Here is a 19,585-nt window from a genome sequence, read left to right on the forward strand (position 1 = left end):
CAGTGGAAAGAGAGCAAAAGGATGGACTATGATTGGTTGCCATCTAGTGGCTTTAACTCTGGCCTGCTGCTGCTGCACCATGGTTTAAAATGTTGGGCAGGTAATAATAGATTTCCTCTACCCTTCACAGTCAAGTTGTTGTCAAACATTTTTCTCAGTATTTGTAGATATTAGGAAATAGTTATTAATGACTGGAAAAATAATTTCTTTTGGTGTGACCGTTCTTATTAAATATAAAACTACACTGACTTCACAGCAACTAAATGGAACAGGATATTTAGTTTATGTTATGAAAATATAGATTTTTTTTACAAGCCAAATCCTTATTAGGCAATGGCTGATTGATTGCATGCAGGTTAATCTCATCAATCACGTTATTGGGAGCGCTTCTGTCACAAGTCAGAACAACAAATCAAACCAGCTCTTCATACACTTCAATGTCATTTTCTGTTCTTTTCCTTTATTTGTAAAACTTTGGCATTCTGGCCAATATCTTCAACAATTGGCTGGGTATAGACAGTATGTACACAGCAATGGATGCACAACACAATATAATATGTACAGTCCCAATATATTTGCTAAACAATATATCTGTCTTCCTGGTTGCTGACAGTTGTACAACCAAGCCTGCTGATACAACATACTGTTGGTTTTGCACAACAGTACGTACAATCTAAATTAATAAACAATATATACAACATTACTTTTACGGTTGTACAACACACATACTCATACTGCATACTTATAGTTTCATCAGTTCCCCAGCCACACCTTTTGCCTTTGTGCAGTGCAACAAAACGCACAGTTTTTGAATTGGCAAACAAAACTGTGTCCAGAATGTATTGTCTCTACTACAGTGCTTATTTCTTGCACATCTCAAAATGTTTTACCTCTGATCAGCAAGTATGTTTCTAACTTGTGGAGCATTATAATCTACATTGCTACGGCTTAACTGTACAACACAAAGTGCTACTAGTATCTGCAAAAAACCCTGTTCTATCATACCTCGTCTTTATGAGTGAACATCTCATTATATAAAATCAGGGCAGCAGCATTAGACAGTATATACAAAAATCTGACACAGTGATTCTCCAATGTTTTGGCTTTCAGATACTAATGGCAAATATAAGCCTACTGATAAACACATTTGAGCACATGCAAATTGATGAATTATGCTGGACACTGTCTAAAATGTATAGACTGCAGAGTGTGCCATGTACGAGAGAATCAAATGCTCTCGATTTTTCTTTTAAAGACTACTCAGTGAATCAAAGGCTGTGGAAGACAATTATGCAAGAAAAATGTTGACCACATTTTCTACCAATAAGACTAAATGGCATTGCTATAGGTTCTGTAAATAGTCACATTCTTCCTGTGTGTTTTGAAATTTGAGCATAGCTGTTCAGTATCTCAGTAGCTGTATATTCCAGAGGAGCAAAACAGAAGAGACATGGGTAAAGTAGAAGTGAAGTTACTCCAGTTCAATGACAACTTGCTGAGGACTAAAGTCTCCCAACAAGTGTTGCTCCACCTCAGACATGAACAACACCGTATGAAAGCAGCTGAATCTGGCAAAAAAAAAAACTGGTACAGAAAGGTGCCAGTGGCACTGGCCTCTGGTGTTTTTAATTGTACTATACCTCGGCTGTACAATATATATATTTACGCTAGGTTGTTTTGTTCTGCTGGTGCTCGAGTGCAACATCCAGTGGTTCTTAATGTAGACGGCATTTTTAAATAAATAATTCCCTTTGGTAGGATATTTACATTTTTAACAGGCGTGAGTCTGAGGATTGGAGTAAAATATGCTAATCTAAGAGAGATGCTGTGTGTGTAAGTTATGACTTTGGAACAAGAAATGCTATGCTTTTGTTGACATACAAAAATATATAAACCATACTGCTACTTTTATGTTTGTGGCACTGAATACTCATTTTTTCAGTCTACTGTTTCTTACTTTGAACTGCAGCAGTTCCTGCAAATATATAGTAATTCAAGGCAGATAAGAGTTTGTCTGTGTATATTGTAAGACAGCCTTGCCACTTATATGACCAAGGATGTTAACCAACTGAAATCAAGGCCAGCTTCCAAAGGACGGGTAAGTTAGAAGCAATTGATTTAATAAAATGTCTGTATGTTTGAATTGAAAATTCTCTTTTCAAAATTAAGAATAATTTATTTTAAGGTCTATTATTTGACTTCCTCAAGCCACTCAGTTTCACAGTTTCCAATGAAGGTGCATGTGATGAATTTTATATCAGTGCATCAAGCTGTTAAAATTGAAACAATTCACCGAGTGACTTGACGCTAATCCTGGTGTCAATACAAGTGGGCCTCTATATTGTCATGTTATAGTTTATTAGATGTAATTTGTGCTTTTTAGAATGCAGGTCTATGATTAAAAGCTAAAATTATATTTGTGCTGCATTCAGATGGTTGAGGCTATTCCTTTTCCTTAGGATCTGAAGTGACTTTTGGACTCCCGAGTTTCTTCATCCCTCTCCGCTGAGCAAGGCCAGAAGACTGAACAGGCTCCAGGACAGGGGCAGGAGCACAGCGCCTCAGAGCAGAATAGGTGGCAGATAGAGCCCCCTAGTGGAATAAAAGTAGAATGCATTGTATTGGATCAGCGTTTGTGTTATCCAGGTGACACCTTTACTATCAAAAGAGCCATTTTAAAGCAATTCTTGACCAAAAAATCTATTTGATGGTTACCCATTTAATTATATTACATATTAGCTATTAAATATATATAGTTTTTGTAATAATTTTTTTACCTGTTTACCTGAATCCCCAAGCTTTGGCATAGATAAAGTGCATCTTCTCTTATGTACCTTAATAGCCTATATTAAATTATAATAAAAACGTATACTTAATCTATAAGGTTAACCTATTAGCATTTAACACATACTACTCTGCAGTGGGTTATTCATGATTATTTAGTATTTTAACTATGCATTTTCAATTTAACAATAACAGATTTTTGTGGCATGTATGAAATTATAGAATTATACTTACTAAAATTGTATACTTATATTTATTATCAACTAATCAGACCTTAAGGACTACTTTGAAACAGTTATAAAGTTATGCATGCAACTGTGAGTCCTACTTCTTTTTGTGCAAATTAATCAGTTTAATAGGAGACCACTCTAGTACTGAAAATATGGACATACCAGTAAATCAGCAGCACTACTGGTAAAAATGGACCGATTTATAAGCTGCATTGCTCTATCCAAATACACTTTCAGGTACAATTTAAGTGTTTTTTCCCCAGATACTTTTTAAGACTATTCTGCATTAAGCATCGAAGATGAACCAAACTTCTGTTTTACGGTAGAACTCACTTTAACAGCTCTTTGAATATTTTATTTAACCAGAAAATAAGAATACTAAGGATATTGATTTCCTGACAAAGTCCCACTGACATAAAGTTTCTTTTGCAGTAACTTGATATAGGTAGCAGCCTTACAAACTCAAAACATTAATAGCATATAATGTAAGAGCTACAGTATAAAAATACCTACCCAAAAAAAATTAAAAACATCCACTTTTCTTTGGGGGTCTCCTTAGAAGATTTTAGATTGAGCAATAAATATATAATTGATTTTTCTATCTATATTAGCACGATACAGGGGATAATATGCTTATCTCTATAGTAATCTGTATTCGTAATTACATACAATACAAAGGGTCTGACCTTGACAATGAGTGGATCTTGTCTGGTGAGACATTTGTCAGAGAGCTGGTCTCTCTCAACAATCCAGGGGTGACGAAGAACCTGAAAAGCATCACAGTGAAACTGATACCAGCTCTGAATGTATAGAATCTGTATAACGTAGTAACACCATAACAATGATATATCTGTAGTATTGCAAACAGTGTAGGTATATAGTCAAACACACGATATACTGTCGTGGTTTGAACGTCAGGCTCAGTGCACATGTGTACATATGGGCTAAAGGAAATGATATGTATGTAAAATTTCAGTTTGTATACACTTTTGTAATCTATTGTTTTGTCTAAATTAATAAAATTCATATCTATAGTATATTCATTATATCATGATGGAAAAAAAACTGTCAAGGTGGGACCTACACTATAGTAATAGCACAATATGCCATATGACAGGCCAGTTTATGTTATGGACTAATGGTACCTGTGGGGCAGTCAGACGCTGGTGGGGGTCCACATGGAGCATCTTAACCACGATATCCTGTTAAACAAATGGGGACATGAACAGTTAATATATTTGTTCTGCACTGATACTACGATGCTAGAGGCAAACATTTCCATTTTATGCAAATCAGAAAGCATTAAGATGTTTGAACCTTGGCTGCTTCTGACACCAGCTCCCAGTTTCCCCCTGTGATAATGAATTTCCCACAGCCGATCTGAGCCAGAATCTCCTCTGCTGTGTCCTCGGGACTGCTGGCAAATGGGCTGAAACTGACCAACAACAATGCCCACTTACAGAAAGCAATTCAATCTAATAAAAAATGCATGACTCCAGAAAACCATGACCTCTGATTTGAGACATTTTCTCTTATTGTCTCACTGTTATTTCACTGTTATTTCACCAGGGGGGGTTTTATTCAGACATCCTGTTTATTGCTGTTGTGGGAGTCTTTGAAGAAAATCGCAACATTACATACAGTTTACACCTGAACTGTATCACAATCCTTATAACTCACCCAGCTATCATAGTGTAGAGCAGGATCCCCAGGCTCCAGATGTCACAGGCTGCATCATAACCCTGTTTCCTCAAAATCTGCACATATACAAAGAAAGCAAAGAAAACCACTCACAGATATCTGTTAAATAATTTGTATAAGTGATACTTGGATGCATCTTCTAATGACTGCTGATGTACCTCAGGAGCCATGAACGTAGCTGTGTAACAGGGAGTCATCAGCAAACCATTTTCAGCTCTGAGCTGTTTGGCAAAACCAAAGTCGCATATCCTGATGCATTCTGGGAGTCCACTGTCATCTGCATAGCGGATGTTGCTGGGTTTCAAGTCTCGATGTACAACCTGGAAAAAATAATAACAAGTCACCATTAAGCCTTAATAATGTACATACATATAAATATACTACATGGACATTGCCATTGAAGCTCCCAGCACACAGCTTTTGTGCTGATGTTAATGACCTATGAAGTTATGGAGCTTTGGCAATGTATATGCACTATGTTATGGCACTGGGACTGAAAACCCCCCCACCTGAATTCAAAGATTGATTTTTAAGCCCTCCTTTCATCCAGCTTACCCCCTGTGAGTGTAAATATTCCACAGTTTTGGTCAGAGCGCAGATGATGTCTGATGCATCTCTCTCAGTAAAATTTGTGTGCGTCAGAGCTTTGTCCAGCAACTCGTCCCCTCTCAGTAACTCCTGAACCAGATACACACACTGGCCATCATCAAACACCTATAGGTAAAGGTGAATGCAGAAGACAGATACAAACAAATACCTTTTAAAAAAGAAAAAATGCTTAGGAAAAATTACATGCAAATTAAAAATCACTGATCTGCAGGCTCATGTGTTGTACTTACATCTTTCAGGGTAATAATATTTGGATGCTGTCCATATCTTAACAGAATCTCAATCTCTTCTGATGGATCTCTCCTTGCTCTGTCAATAATCTGACATAAATGTGCACAGCATATTAGTATGATGGATCACCAGTGATTTGTAAACATACCTAAATAATATGTTGTGGTTTTACTATATATTCCCATGCTGAACTTCTCACAATGACTAACTCTGAGTTACAGCTCAGGAAGCATGCAAGTTTTGTCCAGTTTGACTACATTTTATTTTAATATGTAAGCAGCCCCAAATAGTCATTTCACAAGCTAACAAATAGCCCTGTTTACATTCAACACCATCATAGTAAAGAATATTACTGCTGAGGCTCTAAAGGCAAAGAGTAAATCAATAGTGTATTTAAATAAATTGCAGTTCAGGTTAAGTGTCCCCTACCTTCACACAATACTCCACTGAAGTAATTCTGTGCAGACATCTTTTGCAGACAGATGTTCCCGTGTGTCCGATTTCTTCTTTCAGATCATAAACGTCACCGAAGGCCAGATCACCACAGAGATGCTATGGAGAAAACACATAATCAGGTGCACAAACACTACAACATTACACTTAATGCACATATTAGAGTCACATGTTAAATGACTTATGTAGTTGCTGACAGGGAATTTATTTGAGGTAATGTTTGGAAAGGTCAGAAACCTAAATACATAAACTGTGTGCTAGTCTGTGATTTAATTAGATGTAGAGTTATACCTGTGCGATGGGGTTGATGTTCAGCTCTTGAGGAGTGGCCGCTACTGTAGCAACACTGGACTCCTGAGTTTGGTTAGTTGCAACGAAGCTAAAACCACGAAACAACTGGTGTGTGTTCGCGCTGGGAGGGATGCCTGGAGAATCTGGATATCCCAAGACACATTGAACCAAACGTCTGCAGAGTGCTTGACAGTGTTTTAGAAATATTAAAGTTTAGTAAAAACGATTGATCAGTATGGTAGTCTTCTTTTTTTTCTGTTCCTCATTGTACCCAATCGCCTATAACCTATACATTAATTCTGTATTTGCATGTGTGTCTACATGCTTTAGTTACCAGTAGGTGTTCTGGAGGTGAACTCAGGGTCAAAGTGGAAAGTGTCTTCAGGTCTGCCAACGGTTGGTTTGAAAGGAGGCCTCACTTCCTTCTTGTACAGCTTCTATGAATGAGGACAACAAAAACGAGAAATAGGAATACTGTTACACCAGCAGCTGAATTCAACACAAAAGACACATGATCTGTAAAGGTGGTATAAAAGTCAGAAGAAAAGACGATGTAAAAGTTTGCACACAAATAAGACAAATAAGTAAAATTTATTTATTTAAACACGGAAAAATAGTTACCCAAAGTGCTATACTAAACAATTAAAAGTTCATAAAATATTTTTTAATATTACAAATTAAAACAATTTTTAAAAAAAAAGAGAGAGAACAACAACCAGTTTAAGAGCATTTTCTATGAATAAGTCTGCCCTGCACCAGTTCATCACTGTAACCATTAAACTTCCCAGTTTAGCCTACACTTACAGTCAAGTATAAACTTTGATTGACACGGACTTTTCTTTTAATATATTTTAAGAATTGGAAATATCCAAACAATATATGTACAGATCCAATATCCAATTAAAAAATATAAAATGATTTAGGACAACTTTATTTTGTGATCTTATAATATGACTTGCTAAGGAGTCCTTACCTTAGAAAATAATCTCTCATCTTCCTGTTTTTTCTTATACCTTTCTCTGTCTGGAGTGATATTATCCCACTTTATCATTTTTTCCTCACTGGGTACAGCCACTGTACCATTAGCTAGCAGACAGACACTGTGCAAAACTGTAGAACTTGTTACACCATCCATTCATTCATTCATCCATTCATTCAACTCTTCTGCTTATCCTTGTCAGAGTTGTGGGGGGGCTGGAGTCAATCGCAACAGTCATAGGGCAAAACGTCACAAGTCTATCGCAGGGCTAACACAGTGAGACAGACAACCATTCACACTCACATGGGCAACTTCAAATCATCCATTACCCCAATAACTGCATTCTTTGGAGTGTGGGAGAAAACCAGAGAGAACCCACGGAAACACAAGAAGAACATGCAAACTCCACACAGAGAAGCCCCACCCAGATGGTGGAGCTGAACTCAGGCAACAGTGCTAACCACCACGCAACCATCCATCATACACAATATTTTGTTCTTCACTGACTATCATATTCAATTATTCATTAACCGAAGTAAAAAAAAAAAAAAAGTAGAGCAAATTAGAATGTGACAGAATACAACAAAGTCCTTCTAGAAGCAAGTGCTGCAACTTGGCACCTATCTTGAAACACCTCTCAGGACCTCTGAATAAATGTGAATATCCACTAATGGGAAAAAATTCTTTAAAAATAATATGAAGTAAAGACTGGTGCCTGGTTGTATACCTATCATACAGCAGCAGAAACGCACATGCGGTAATACTGAGTATTGCCTGCAGATGTCACCACCGCAGTGCCCATTAAAGGGAACAATCTTCCTGGGTTCCTATTACTAGCAAACATGGAAAGTAACCAGCAGAGACTATTAGAAATTGGGAAGTTTTGATGCATTTGAGTATTTGGTTTTCATTTGATAGTGTTGAGAAAATGAGGCTACAAATCTTTACCATTTCAAAGATCAAGACGTTAAAGAAAGGCTAAGACCGCAAAGTCAGAAAAGGTTCTGATGAATGATGGTGGAATCATTCTGCCTGATAGAGTACAGTGATTTAATTAGCATAGTGCAGAAAAGAGCATAAGCCTCTTACTGACAGTTGTCACATCAAGCCAGCAACACCATGTGTAAATGGGAGCATGTTGTGTGGAAGTGAGCAGGTAGTAATGTAGTGAGGAGGGCAGCAATGGGAACCCGCGGTGAGGGCAGAGATTAGCGAGCATGTAAAGCCGATGATAGTGGATTCTGATAGAAATAAGAGCGCCATAATTCACAAAAGCAGATAAACGAGAGTCCCAAGCCTTCCAAACATCTGTGATTAAAAAGGAAGGGTGCTTTAAGAGATCAGAGCAGATATTTATAGGGAGGGTGATTACAATCAATAAAACAAATGAGTCTATGATTGCTTTGCTGAGATTTCTGCTTTTAAAACTGATTTAAAGGAGAGAAAAAAACCAAATCCCCTTTTATGGCAGTCAGCAGGCTTGGTGGTGTGTAACCAACACGAATATGTGTCACTTTTTTAAAGTAATGCTGGATGAATGGAATGTGAAGGAAATAGTCCACTCAGTCAAAAATGCAATCTTCAAATTTATAAAAATGACATGAATATTTTTTCTGCTTCTGTTGACAAATGTTTCAGTCCACAAATAGTGTAGGAGGGCTTTGTTTTCTAACATGCAATAAGCACAGCTTGCATTTTGAAGAACGCCAAGGGGGCAAATAGTTTTTCACGACACTGTACATCCAAAGGAGCTGAGGTCTCAAGGTTAGATAAAGATAGTTAGGATAATGTCTTTAGTGAAAACATTTGCACATGAGCCAACTTTCTGAGACAAAGGCTATTACAGATAAGAAGATTAGTTGCAAAAAAAGTTAGGCAAGATGGACAGAAAAGGAAGTTAGGGGTTTTGCTGCTAACCAACATCACATGAGCATGTTAAAGTGCTGTGACTGTGGACAACTCTTGAGGAAGTGAAGGAGGAGTTGTCTTGACAAGGAATACCAAGTAAACGTGATGCTGATTTTAAGTTTAACTCAGGTCAATAATCTCATTACTGCACCTTAAAACTACAACAGCAGTGTAGTTGATGCAGTAAGAAATTATTGTTATTCATAAATGTGGGAGAGACAATGGTTATAAGACAATAACGGTAGAATACAAGTTTATAGTACCCAAATATCTATATTGCAGAATACTCTTAATAAATTATGCTTACATTCCAGTCTATTGATGCAAAGAAGCGATGCCTTTTTATTTCTTCTACTCCCTCTGGTCCTGCACCTATAAGTAACACAGATTAAGAGAATCAGAATCAATCGCAATGCCTTTTATTGTCATTAAATCATAAGATGCAATAAAACTGAAATGCTACATCCGCATGTACCTCCAAAATAAAATCAATTCACACAATTCAACAATCATTCATACAGTAAAACAAACCCTTTCAGTTGAAAATAATAAATAATTATGAATATGAAGGAGTAAAAAGTAAAAATAAATAAATAAATCCGCCATGCCATGGTGCATTTAAAAAACTGTTCTTTAATCTATTTATCCTTTATTTTGGTGGACCTGTAACATCTACCAGAGGGCAACAGGTCAAACAGCTATTTCCAGGGCGATGACTGCTCTTAGTGATTTTTTTAAAGCTCTTGAGAGCTATCTCACTCTTGCATTTAAATCACTGTTAAAATGATCATGAATTTAGCAGGTGAATTTCTTGTAAACCATGAATGGACAAAGTATCATTTCTAATGTTATATGTGGTAGATTTGTAATTTTACCAAATTAGAATAAATTTTGACTTTTACTTTAGATTGCTAATGCAACTACTGGACACATTATTAGGTACACCTTTTTAGTATTGGCACTTTTCCCTTGAGAATTTTCTTAATGCTTCATACTACAGACTCAACAAGGTGATGGAAACATTCCTCAGAGATTTAGATAGGATCACACAATTGCTCTAAATCTCCGGTCCCACCACATCCCAAAAGTGCTCTATTGGATTGAAATCTGGTGATTATAGAGGCCATTTGAGTACAGTGAACTCATTGTCATGTTCAAGAAACCATTTTTGATTATCTGAGCTTTGTGACACGACATAGTATCCTGTCGGAAGCAGCCATCAGAACATGGGTACACTATAAAGGGATAAAGGGATGTACATGGTCATTAACAATATTCAGGTAAATGAGATATGTTGATACTAAGGGGTCAAAATGTACCAAGAAAATATGCCCCACACTATTACACCATCATAAGCAGCCTTAACCCTCCTACAAGGCAGGATGGACCCATGCTTTCATGTGTATACAACTTTCTGGCCCTGTCATCTAAATGTTGCAGCAGAAATTGATACTCATAAGACCTGGAAACTTTTTTCTTCCAGGCTTCTGTTGTCCAGTTTGGGTGAGCCTGTGTGAAGCGTATCCTCACTTTCCTGTTCTAGCTGACAGGAGCAGCATGAGGTGTGGTCTTCTGCTGCTGTCGCCCATGTGCTTCAAGGTTCAATGTATTGTATATTCATTCATGCTCTTCCACATCAACAGGGCATTTTTGCTCAGAGAGCTGCCACTCACTAAACATGTGGGAAAATCCCAGTAGATCAGAACAGTTTCTGAAATATACAGATCAGCCCATTTGACACCAACAACCCTGCTACAGTCAAAGTCACTTAGCTCACCTTTCACCCCATTCTAATGCCAGATTTGAACTTCAGCAGGTTATCCTGACCATGTCTACATGCCTAACATGTGACAGGTGACGCAATTTGCTGCTGAATTGCTAAAATATTTGCTCAAATGAGGTGCTGATTGGGTGTACCTATTACAAGAGGCCAGAGAGTGTGTAACTCCTGCAAAATAAGAAGTGACTTCAAAAGTTAACCAAATGGACACAAACTGCTGATGTTTAAGTTTCTAAATTTACTCTAAAAACACATTTAATTGTCATTGTTCAAGGTTTTTATACATACCGAGTCGATTAGCAGGATTTCTCTTGAAGAGCGCTCTTAATAAACTCTGCACTTCAGGACTGAGGAACTGTGGCATTCCCAGCTTAGCCCTGAACACACAAGCCAAGAAACAGGTTTATGCATGTTTATGTCTGCTGACAGTTTATTTTTATGTTCATTCAGGTATAGTGGATCTCTTGAGATTAATAATTGCAGATTTATATAAGGAGCTTATCCTATAAACCAACCCTCAGAAATCAAAGATACAATATAGATAATTAAAATGCAGTTGGAAAATGGGAAACAGATAAGACTTTTTAAACATTACATCCTGTAGAAGATGTGAAGGTTCAATAAAATAGCAACAATAATTAGTCTTACTTTAGAATAAGCGCCATTGTTTCTTTCCGATCTTTTCCTTGAAAGGGCAATGATCCCGTCAACATTTCAAACTGGAAAACACAACAAAACAACTGTCAAAACACGTCCGCCCAATAATGGAAGCTGTGGAGGTGGATTATCTCATTAGCATGCTTGCTTCAAATTTTATTAGTCATTTGACTTCCACTGCAAACGGGCCAAATCAGAAACAAAGCTGTTGAAGTTAACGCATAATACCATGACCTAAATCACATTTAACTGGAAAAGGCTGAGAGGCATAAAATAAAGATATACACTGGTTAACACTGTAACAAACCTAACCTACTGTGCATTCTGATAATAAACTTTGCCACACCCAATGGTATTTGCCCACATTAAAGATTGGATTACAATATGAAGGATTTCTCTTTTTTTCAGTAATCTCTTTTACTTTTCAATATCTGTACAGCACATTGGGAAATCTTCGGCTATTTATTTGTTTATTTTAGTATCAGTACATTCCTAACACCAGACAAGGGCAGACAGGGTTGACATCTTCCCCTGGTGACCTAATGTAGCTGCCAGCTGTCAGTGAATGTTTAACCTCTCAGTATTAGTAAAGTAAGCCACCAGGCTAGCGAAACAAGCAGCATCCAGCAGATGTACGTTTGCTGAAAATAATGGGACCTAATCTGCCAGATACAGTAATTAAAGTTGTTTTACTGCCAGAGGAAAGCCAAACGAAGAAATCAGTGCACTGGCATATTATCTAAGAACTGAGTTTGCAGTTAATTCATTATTAGATAAAACATATAAGCCAGCAGAGTGACTACATGCTCAGAGGGAAAATTAGTCATGCATGTCAAAAGTGTAGAGAGACTATCAAAGTAAAAGACTTACCATAAGTACGCCAAATGACCACCAGTCAGCGCTTTGTGTATGACCTCTCCTGTTTACAACCTCTGGAGCCATGTACTCTATTGTTCCACAGAAGGAATAAGCCCTTTTATCATGGTCAATAGCTTCCTTACTCAAGCCAAAGTCTGGATAGTGAGACAGAGACAAAAGGGGATCATAGTCAAAAGACAAATAGAGACAGAAAAGCAGAGAATTACAGTTTTCAGTCAAATGTACTGACCTGTAATCTTAATATGTCCTTCTTCATCCAGAAGAATGCTTAAGAGGGAGAAGAGAACTTTAAAATCAGCATCGAAATATTTTTTGTAAAATGCATAAAAGGGATGTTTATGAGCTAGTACTTTTCAGGCTTGAGATCCCTGTAGATGATCCCCAGACTGTGTAAATGGTCCAAGGCCAAAGCCAGCTCTGCAAGGTAAAACTTCACATCCTCTTCTGTGAACATTACCTAGTACAAATGAACAAATGTATTAAATATAATGTGCAAAAAAGAAAAGTAAAGAAAAGGGAAACTGGTCTTTTATTGATTCGCATATTTGTTTTTGAGCTCTCTCTTATGAAATTCGCTTTTCACCAGAGCCAACACTGTCTGTTCACTGTTCACCATGGCACATTGTCTCAATATGTGTGCCTCCTTTAAAGTACAAAAAAATGACTGTCTTTGATCTCTTTCACAGGCGAATGATGGGAGTTATACTAACACCTTCCCATAACAAACAGTGAGCAGTGGATTATGATTTGAACCAGGAAGCCTACCTCCTTGGACAGACGAGTAAAAAGGTCTCCTCCTCGGAGGAAATCCAGGATCAGGTAGAGCTTCCCTTCTGTCTGGAAGGCTACACAAATACATAAGTACATACACAAACAGAAACGCAAGTTAAACACATCTTGAGGCTTTAATTGCTGTATTGAGGACTATAAAGTATTCTATTATTTTGTGCACAGTCTGCACATTTATCTGCAGTTGTGTATAGATACAAATAAGGGCAGACTACAATGACTTTTCCCTCATTTTTGAACATGTATGCAATGAAAAAAATGACTTGTGAAATGTCACCTTGTCTTTGTGTAACAGATCAAAATGACTAATTAGCCAGCTGCTCTGCTGAAGTCCCCCAACAGCACACAGCCCCATTTAAACAGACACTAGCTGTTGATTTAGAACTACAGGGAGGAGGAATATAGACCAACTCAAAAAAGGTTTTTTATTTATTAAAAAAATAATGACTTACCCAACACAATTTTTCTATGCTCATTTCTGGTTCCACACCTTTATTCCTTAACTCTATTAAAGTAGCTTTGCATGATTCATAGTTCAACAATATCCTTATTTGCCCTGTACTGGGCTTTACTACTAACCCTCGGTTCATCTACTGTCTGAAATAAGCCATTTCAGCTTTCTTTCCCCTACTTAAACTCAATTTTCCCTTTAAGTGGATGCTATTTGGAAAACAGCACACAACCAAGAAAAGAAAAAAACTCTGAAATAGAGCATTTAGTGCAATCTGAGTTTTTGCCTTATTACTTGTACATATGCTGACCTGATTACTTCAAATCTTAGGCCATGTTTAATGGCCAAACATTCACTATTAACACTATATATCATTCTACATGTATAATGACAATAGATTCCAACACATACATGCTGAAAAAGCATAAGTGATTCATACTCACCATAGTGAAGTTTAACTATAAATGGGTGGTTCACTTCTGCCAGTATATCTCTTTCCATCTTCGATCGCACACGATCCCGAACTGAGTAGGAGATAGAAGGCAGTCTTTTTAATGAAGTTTCAGCCAGTTCACTCTGTAAAATGTCACAAGTCTAATAACACGAGTATGTGTTATGTAGGATAAGAATGCATTTCCTTGAAATTAAGGTAAATTAAATCCAGTTTAGCTGGTTTATAGTGCAATGAAAACCACAATAACAGTGTTATTGCAACATCTGTCTGCTTGACAAGATGACAGTGTAACTCTTTAGATTCCAGGGGTGCAGGTTAAGAGGATTAAGGCTTGTACAAAGTCACTAAATCAGCACATGACATCTGAACCTGCTTTTACAGTACACCCCTGTTTACAATAATCTCGGCTGACGCAAAACAGTTTATCTGAATCAAAAGTACAAACTAACCTCTTTTACCCAAAATCCCCTTGAATGTAGGGCACTGTGAGAACTTGGGCAATGATATATCTATTGCTCCTCTACTAAACCAATAATAATTTTAACAAATGACTATGACTCAGATCCAATCCTCTGTGGAGCTGTGCTTGTTTTGTTTCTTTCTTTAAATATAGCCCCATAACAAGAATATGATACAAAAGGGCTTTGTTTGAAAGAAACATTTTTTTTAATTATTATTACTATTTGAAATGATGCCAGTGGGGCAATATGCCAAGTGTATTTGCACTAACTCACCTTTTAGCGTTGCCTTCTTCAGGACCTTCATGGCATATAGCTGTCCTCTGTCCATTCCTCTTATTTTTCTAACCAGAAACACCTGCAATGATAATTACCATAAACATCACATTTTGTGCAACTGTTTAAAAAAGATCTTTCGTAGTGACGTTTCTGAAACAAAAGAAAAAAAACTAACTTGTCATTTATATTTCACAGCATTTAAAAATGCTATATTCACCCTAATTTGTAGGTTACCAAGCTGGAGCAAGTTACCATCACGTTACATAAAAGAGCCACATCAATGTGGTTTCGGTGCAACAGAGACGACAGCTACGATTTAAACAAGGTCTGCAATAATTTAGCAGACATATAGCAAGCTATGTAAACATGCTGTCCGAGCCACACTGTGACGTGACCTTTTGTCCATGCCTGCAGCCTTGGAAACGGCAGCCGCATGCCAACATCTGCCGCGGTTTCATGTAAGGCCCATTCCGACCTCTAATCTACAGTAACATTAACAAATCAGTGGGCCTTTACTAATTTAAATAAACTTGGTGATCTGTGAAACCGTTGTCAAGGCAGCTAATCTACAGATAATTAGAACTGGATGGCTTATCATTAGCAGATGATTGGCTGGTAAAGCATAATCAGTTGTGGCACTGAAATCAGACACGCACATATTCACTGTGCCAAAAGGTAAGTGGACATCTCCTGGCTCATTTGAATCTAGTTTTTTAGAGTTAAGCAGGACCTTGGTTCTAAGTGGACTGAACAATAGTGCACTTCTTTTTACAGTTGCATTTTAAGAAATCCTCGCCTCTTTTCAATAGCATAAAGCAAGTACAAAAAAAAAAAAAAACCACGATTCCTTGAGTTTGTGTGAAAAGTCTTGACCAATCTGCACAGACCTCTCACTTCAACTGAATCCAACACCTTTGGGAGGACTTGCAGCACTGACTGCGAGGCAGACCATATTGCACCACATCACTGTCTGACCTTAACGTTCTGGTGTCTGAGCAGGAGCAAATTCCTGCAGTGTGGTTTCAGGCTATCTTGGAAATACTTCCCACAGGACTGGAGGCAATTATAGCAGCATATTAATGCTGATGGTTTCTGAATGAAGTGCTCAACAGTCACACGAATGTGCACTTACTTTTGGGCATCATCAAGTGAGAAGTCCACATAATAAAACCGAGAGGAATAAAAATATTACCATGATCATTATACCATATACATGTAGCCTCAGAGGTGACCTTCTAGACCTTTTAAGTTTTTTTTGATTTTTTTTTATCCGGTATTGTCAACACTGATACTTTCCGTAAGGTCAGTAAGGTCAGTAAGGTCAGTGTCCCATCACTTTTATCAGATTAAAGCCTTAAAGCTGCAGTAAGTAAATGGTTGCACATTGTACCTTTCCATAGGATCCCTGTCCCAGCACTTTAAGCAGCTGGAACTGTGAAGGGTCTGCTTTCTCACAGCCCTCCTTAACATGGTGGCTGATGTCAAACTCCTTAAGTACACTGTCATCCTGATGAAAGAAAAGATAGAAGTCATTATTGGTGGATTAGGGTTAAAGTGAGATTTGAACGAGATAATAAATTACACTTTACAACATATGAGCAATGATTAAATTGTGTCCCTATAACCTCAATGTTCATTTAAAAAGGCCATCAATGTAATAATTACTCATTACATCCATACCTAAAGATAGATAGTCATCTACAAGCCATTATATTGCTATCAAGATATTGGCTGAGGTCACTGGAAATCATGCACAGTGTAAGCTGCCTTTTTCAGCCTATTCAGTCTGCTTAATGAAGTGAATGACCAACTTTCAACAAGAGGCTTTTATACTGTAATTCTGTACAAAACACTATCAGGACTTGGTAAACATGGGTAATGGTTATAAATCGATTCTTCTAGCCTCCACTTGTTTGATAAAACCTGTTAGATAACCTTCATTTTTAGTATATGATAAGATTCTGTCAGTCCTGAAGAAGCACTTGGCTGAGGTATTTTCATACCCTTTTATGCATTTAATGCAGCTTGTAATCAGCTACTAACCCATCCTCATGGAATAGTTTGATAAGAGAAAGAAATTCATCCCTCGATCTGGGAGCCAGAGTGACTGAAAGTTCACATGAGGCTGAAAATAATCACATGGTCTCATTTCTCCAAGGACGGCAAGTCTTTTGATGCCATCTCCCTCCTTCAGTTCCCCTTAAACCAGAAACAGCCACCAAAGCAAGTCATGAAAATAAATACAGCCTTCAAATGTTATTGTCATTACAGCAAGGATAAAACAGCTGGTTTCTCCAAAGTATTTTCCTAACTATCAGGAATTCAGAGGTAATTGCAGTCTGATTTTCCAGATTGATGTACCATCAAGAAAACAATATAGGAAAGGTTCTCATCTTGATAGCGCAATAATGACTAATACGAACTATGCCATACCAGTGTAGACAGCGGAAGTCAAAAACCATACAATTACTGACATAAGTGAATAGCAAGAATGTAGATCTATAACCCACAACACACGTACAATAGATTCAAGGAAGATGAAGAGACGAAGATCTCTTCCAGTTTGAAGATGAAAAGATGAAGTTTTTGCAAATGTGCAAAATAGGTTATATTTAAGGGCCATTTTGTAGATTTTACTGTTTAAAACTGAATTGAATTATAAATGGGTGACTAAAATATCAGTTTGTATTATATAGTATTTTTGCATGTTGATGCACTTCGATCAAATCAGTCCATGGTCTAATTTACACACATAAAAATATAAAGTCCAACTTATTGTAATGGGATTTTTCACCAGTCACTTTGAGGTCATTGAGGGCCTGGCTTTAACTGTAACATACTGGAAAGTTTCAACTCATACTGAGCAGATTGCCCCATTCTTTTCTTTAATTGCTGGTTTATTCCTTAAACAAGGTCGCTGGAGTAATTTCCACCCACTCCTGATGGAGCATCAGAGCATCCCATTCCAGGGACAGGTGACTAGACAGGTAAATAAAACTCAAGCAGGCACACATTTGCTATCCAAAATAAAACAATCACGTTAACGGATAGCCTGTAAAGATGATTTATCAGCACTCTTTTACAAAGAAAAGGGAGGGATAAGGTGAGGTTTTGCTCCATTAATATCCAAAACATTCAGGTAGATCTGCAACAAAAGACTCACTGCCTCTCTCTGCCCTGCTGCTTTGTTTGGGCTATAAATAAACCTCCACTGCTGAGGCTGACCGCTGAATCAATCTGTCTGTATCCATTTATCTATCAACCTGCCTGCCTTGTTGCTTGTTTGCCCGTTAGCGTTTCTGTCTGACTATATTTCCATACAACTTCTCTCTTTCTCTCTCTGTGTCCGTCACAGCACAGTGACTCCCTTCGTGTTCCTCTATTTTCTAGCTTCCCCACGGCCAGGGAAAGCAGCAGCAACAGCTGTAGAACGATGCAGCAGTGACTTCTGAAACACTCCAAAACAAACCAAATAACACACATTCTTTCCACAATCATTTCCATGTGCACACGCAATGTTCACGCACACACACACACACACACGCAGTCCACTGTCTGCTGCACATGTGAGTTGGTGTCTGGGCTGTTACATTCCCACAAACGCACATGGTGCAAATGTGATGCAGCACCCCTTACAGCAAACACGGATCCACGCATATTTGCATTTGTGTCCAAATGATCTGCTAAGGCCACTCACCTCCACCTGGCAGAACCCAGCGGTGTTTTTGTTTCTTGCCGCCTTGTTCTTCAGGTAAATAGAAAACCATCTCCTCACCGTGAATTTTCGCGTGCTGGTATCCATGGCAACGAGCAGATTTCTCTCTCCCCCCCTTTGTGCATCTATCCCATAATGATAATCATGTCCCCTGCCGGGGGTCCTAGGGTAGAAATAGATCTTTTATTGGTTTGTTTATTTGTCTCGCAGCTTCATCACTGGTCCATCCTCAATGCGGTCCTCGCTCTTTAGGTTTCCCATCATTCGCATGCGCCTCTCGTCCCTCCGGTGGCTTCTCAGACGGTCCCGTGTCCCTTAGCTGCAGTGGACACCGGCGAGCACGCAGACAGAGTTGTGACAGAGGCTTAAAGCTACGCAGGCAGACAGCGGGATGATGAACGGGACCTGTGCTGCTGGGTTTGGGGTTGCCTTGTGTTTTGCATCAGGCTCTCTGCGTGAGGCTGCAGGGAGAGGTGACGAATAAATCTGTTCCGCTGAATCAGGAGGTGCGTGTGTGTGTGTGTGTGAGCTCCCTCTTCACATCTCTGCCCGTGCATGTGTTTATTCATCCCCTGCTCCCTACCTCCCTCTCTCTCTCTGCAGACCAAGGGATTGTCACCAGTCACATTGTGTGCCACCCCTCCCTCTCTTATTCTCGCCCCTGCTCCTGGCCCTCACCTCCCTCTTCGTTTCTCCCAACAGCATACAGCAACAGCTGGTGAGGTCACATGATTGTAACCCAGCTACCTCTCCGTCTCCCTCTTCTCCTGTCTCTTCTTTTTTTGTGTGACATTCAATTCCACACACACAGGCAATGAAACAAATGACAAAATAACATGGGCTACAGTGTAGGCTGCATACCAGTAGATGAGAAAAGAGTGGCTAAGATCCAGTAGCATCACATCAGAGTAACAGTGTTCAATAAAATCCTGAGGGC

At 38.3% G+C, this 19,585-nt stretch overlaps 1 protein-coding gene across 2 annotated transcripts; it reads right to left on the reverse strand.

The window, feature by feature from the left end:
* Positions 1–433: 433 nt before the first annotated feature.
* On the reverse strand, positions 434–19,582 carry LOC134629633 (ribosomal protein S6 kinase alpha-2-like). Of its 2 annotated transcripts, none has more exons than XM_063477141.1 (22): positions 18,631–19,582; positions 16,324–16,440; positions 14,931–15,012; positions 14,186–14,266; positions 13,268–13,347; positions 12,853–12,959; positions 12,732–12,769; positions 12,494–12,636; positions 11,615–11,685; positions 11,255–11,343; positions 9,494–9,558; positions 6,634–6,736; positions 6,300–6,484; positions 5,985–6,107; positions 5,555–5,644; positions 5,271–5,429; positions 4,874–5,035; positions 4,695–4,771; positions 4,332–4,449; positions 4,160–4,216; positions 3,701–3,781; positions 434–2,592 (listed from the first exon to the last, which is right to left on the reverse strand). In XM_063477141.1, the coding sequence occupies exons 1-22, from the start codon at positions 18,733–18,735 to the stop codon at positions 2,443–2,445; spliced, it is 2,283 nt and encodes a 760-aa protein (XP_063333211.1). In that variant the 5' UTR covers positions 18,736–19,582; the 3' UTR covers positions 434–2,442. The 2 variants fall into 2 exon arrangements, with proteins under 2 accessions (XP_063333211.1, XP_063333220.1); XM_063477150.1 differs by having other exon boundaries at positions 6,300–6,442; positions 18,631–19,532.
* Between the last annotated feature and the right edge of the window lie 3 nt (positions 19,583–19,585).

Source organism: Pelmatolapia mariae, linkage group LG1 (assembly GCF_036321145.2).
Source record: "Pelmatolapia mariae isolate MD_Pm_ZW linkage group LG1, Pm_UMD_F_2, whole genome shotgun sequence".
Classification (NCBI taxonomy): Eukaryota; Metazoa; Chordata; class Actinopteri; order Cichliformes; family Cichlidae; genus Pelmatolapia; species Pelmatolapia mariae.

Excerpts from the sequence above, each read along its gene's own strand:
- LOC134629633 (XM_063477141.1), bottom strand. The coding sequence starts at position 18,735 with ATGGATACCAGCACGCGAAAATTCACGGTGAGGAGATGGTTTTCTATT. Across the intron at positions 12,770-12,852 it reads AGGGATCTCAAGCCTGAAAA|CATTCTTCTGGATGAAGAAG; the intron begins GTACTAGCTCAT and ends CTCCCTCTTAAG. Across the intron at positions 4,450-4,694 it reads CTCTACACTATGATAGCTGG|TTTCAGCCCATTTGCCAGCA; the intron begins GTGAGTTATAAG and ends GTTGTTGGTCAG.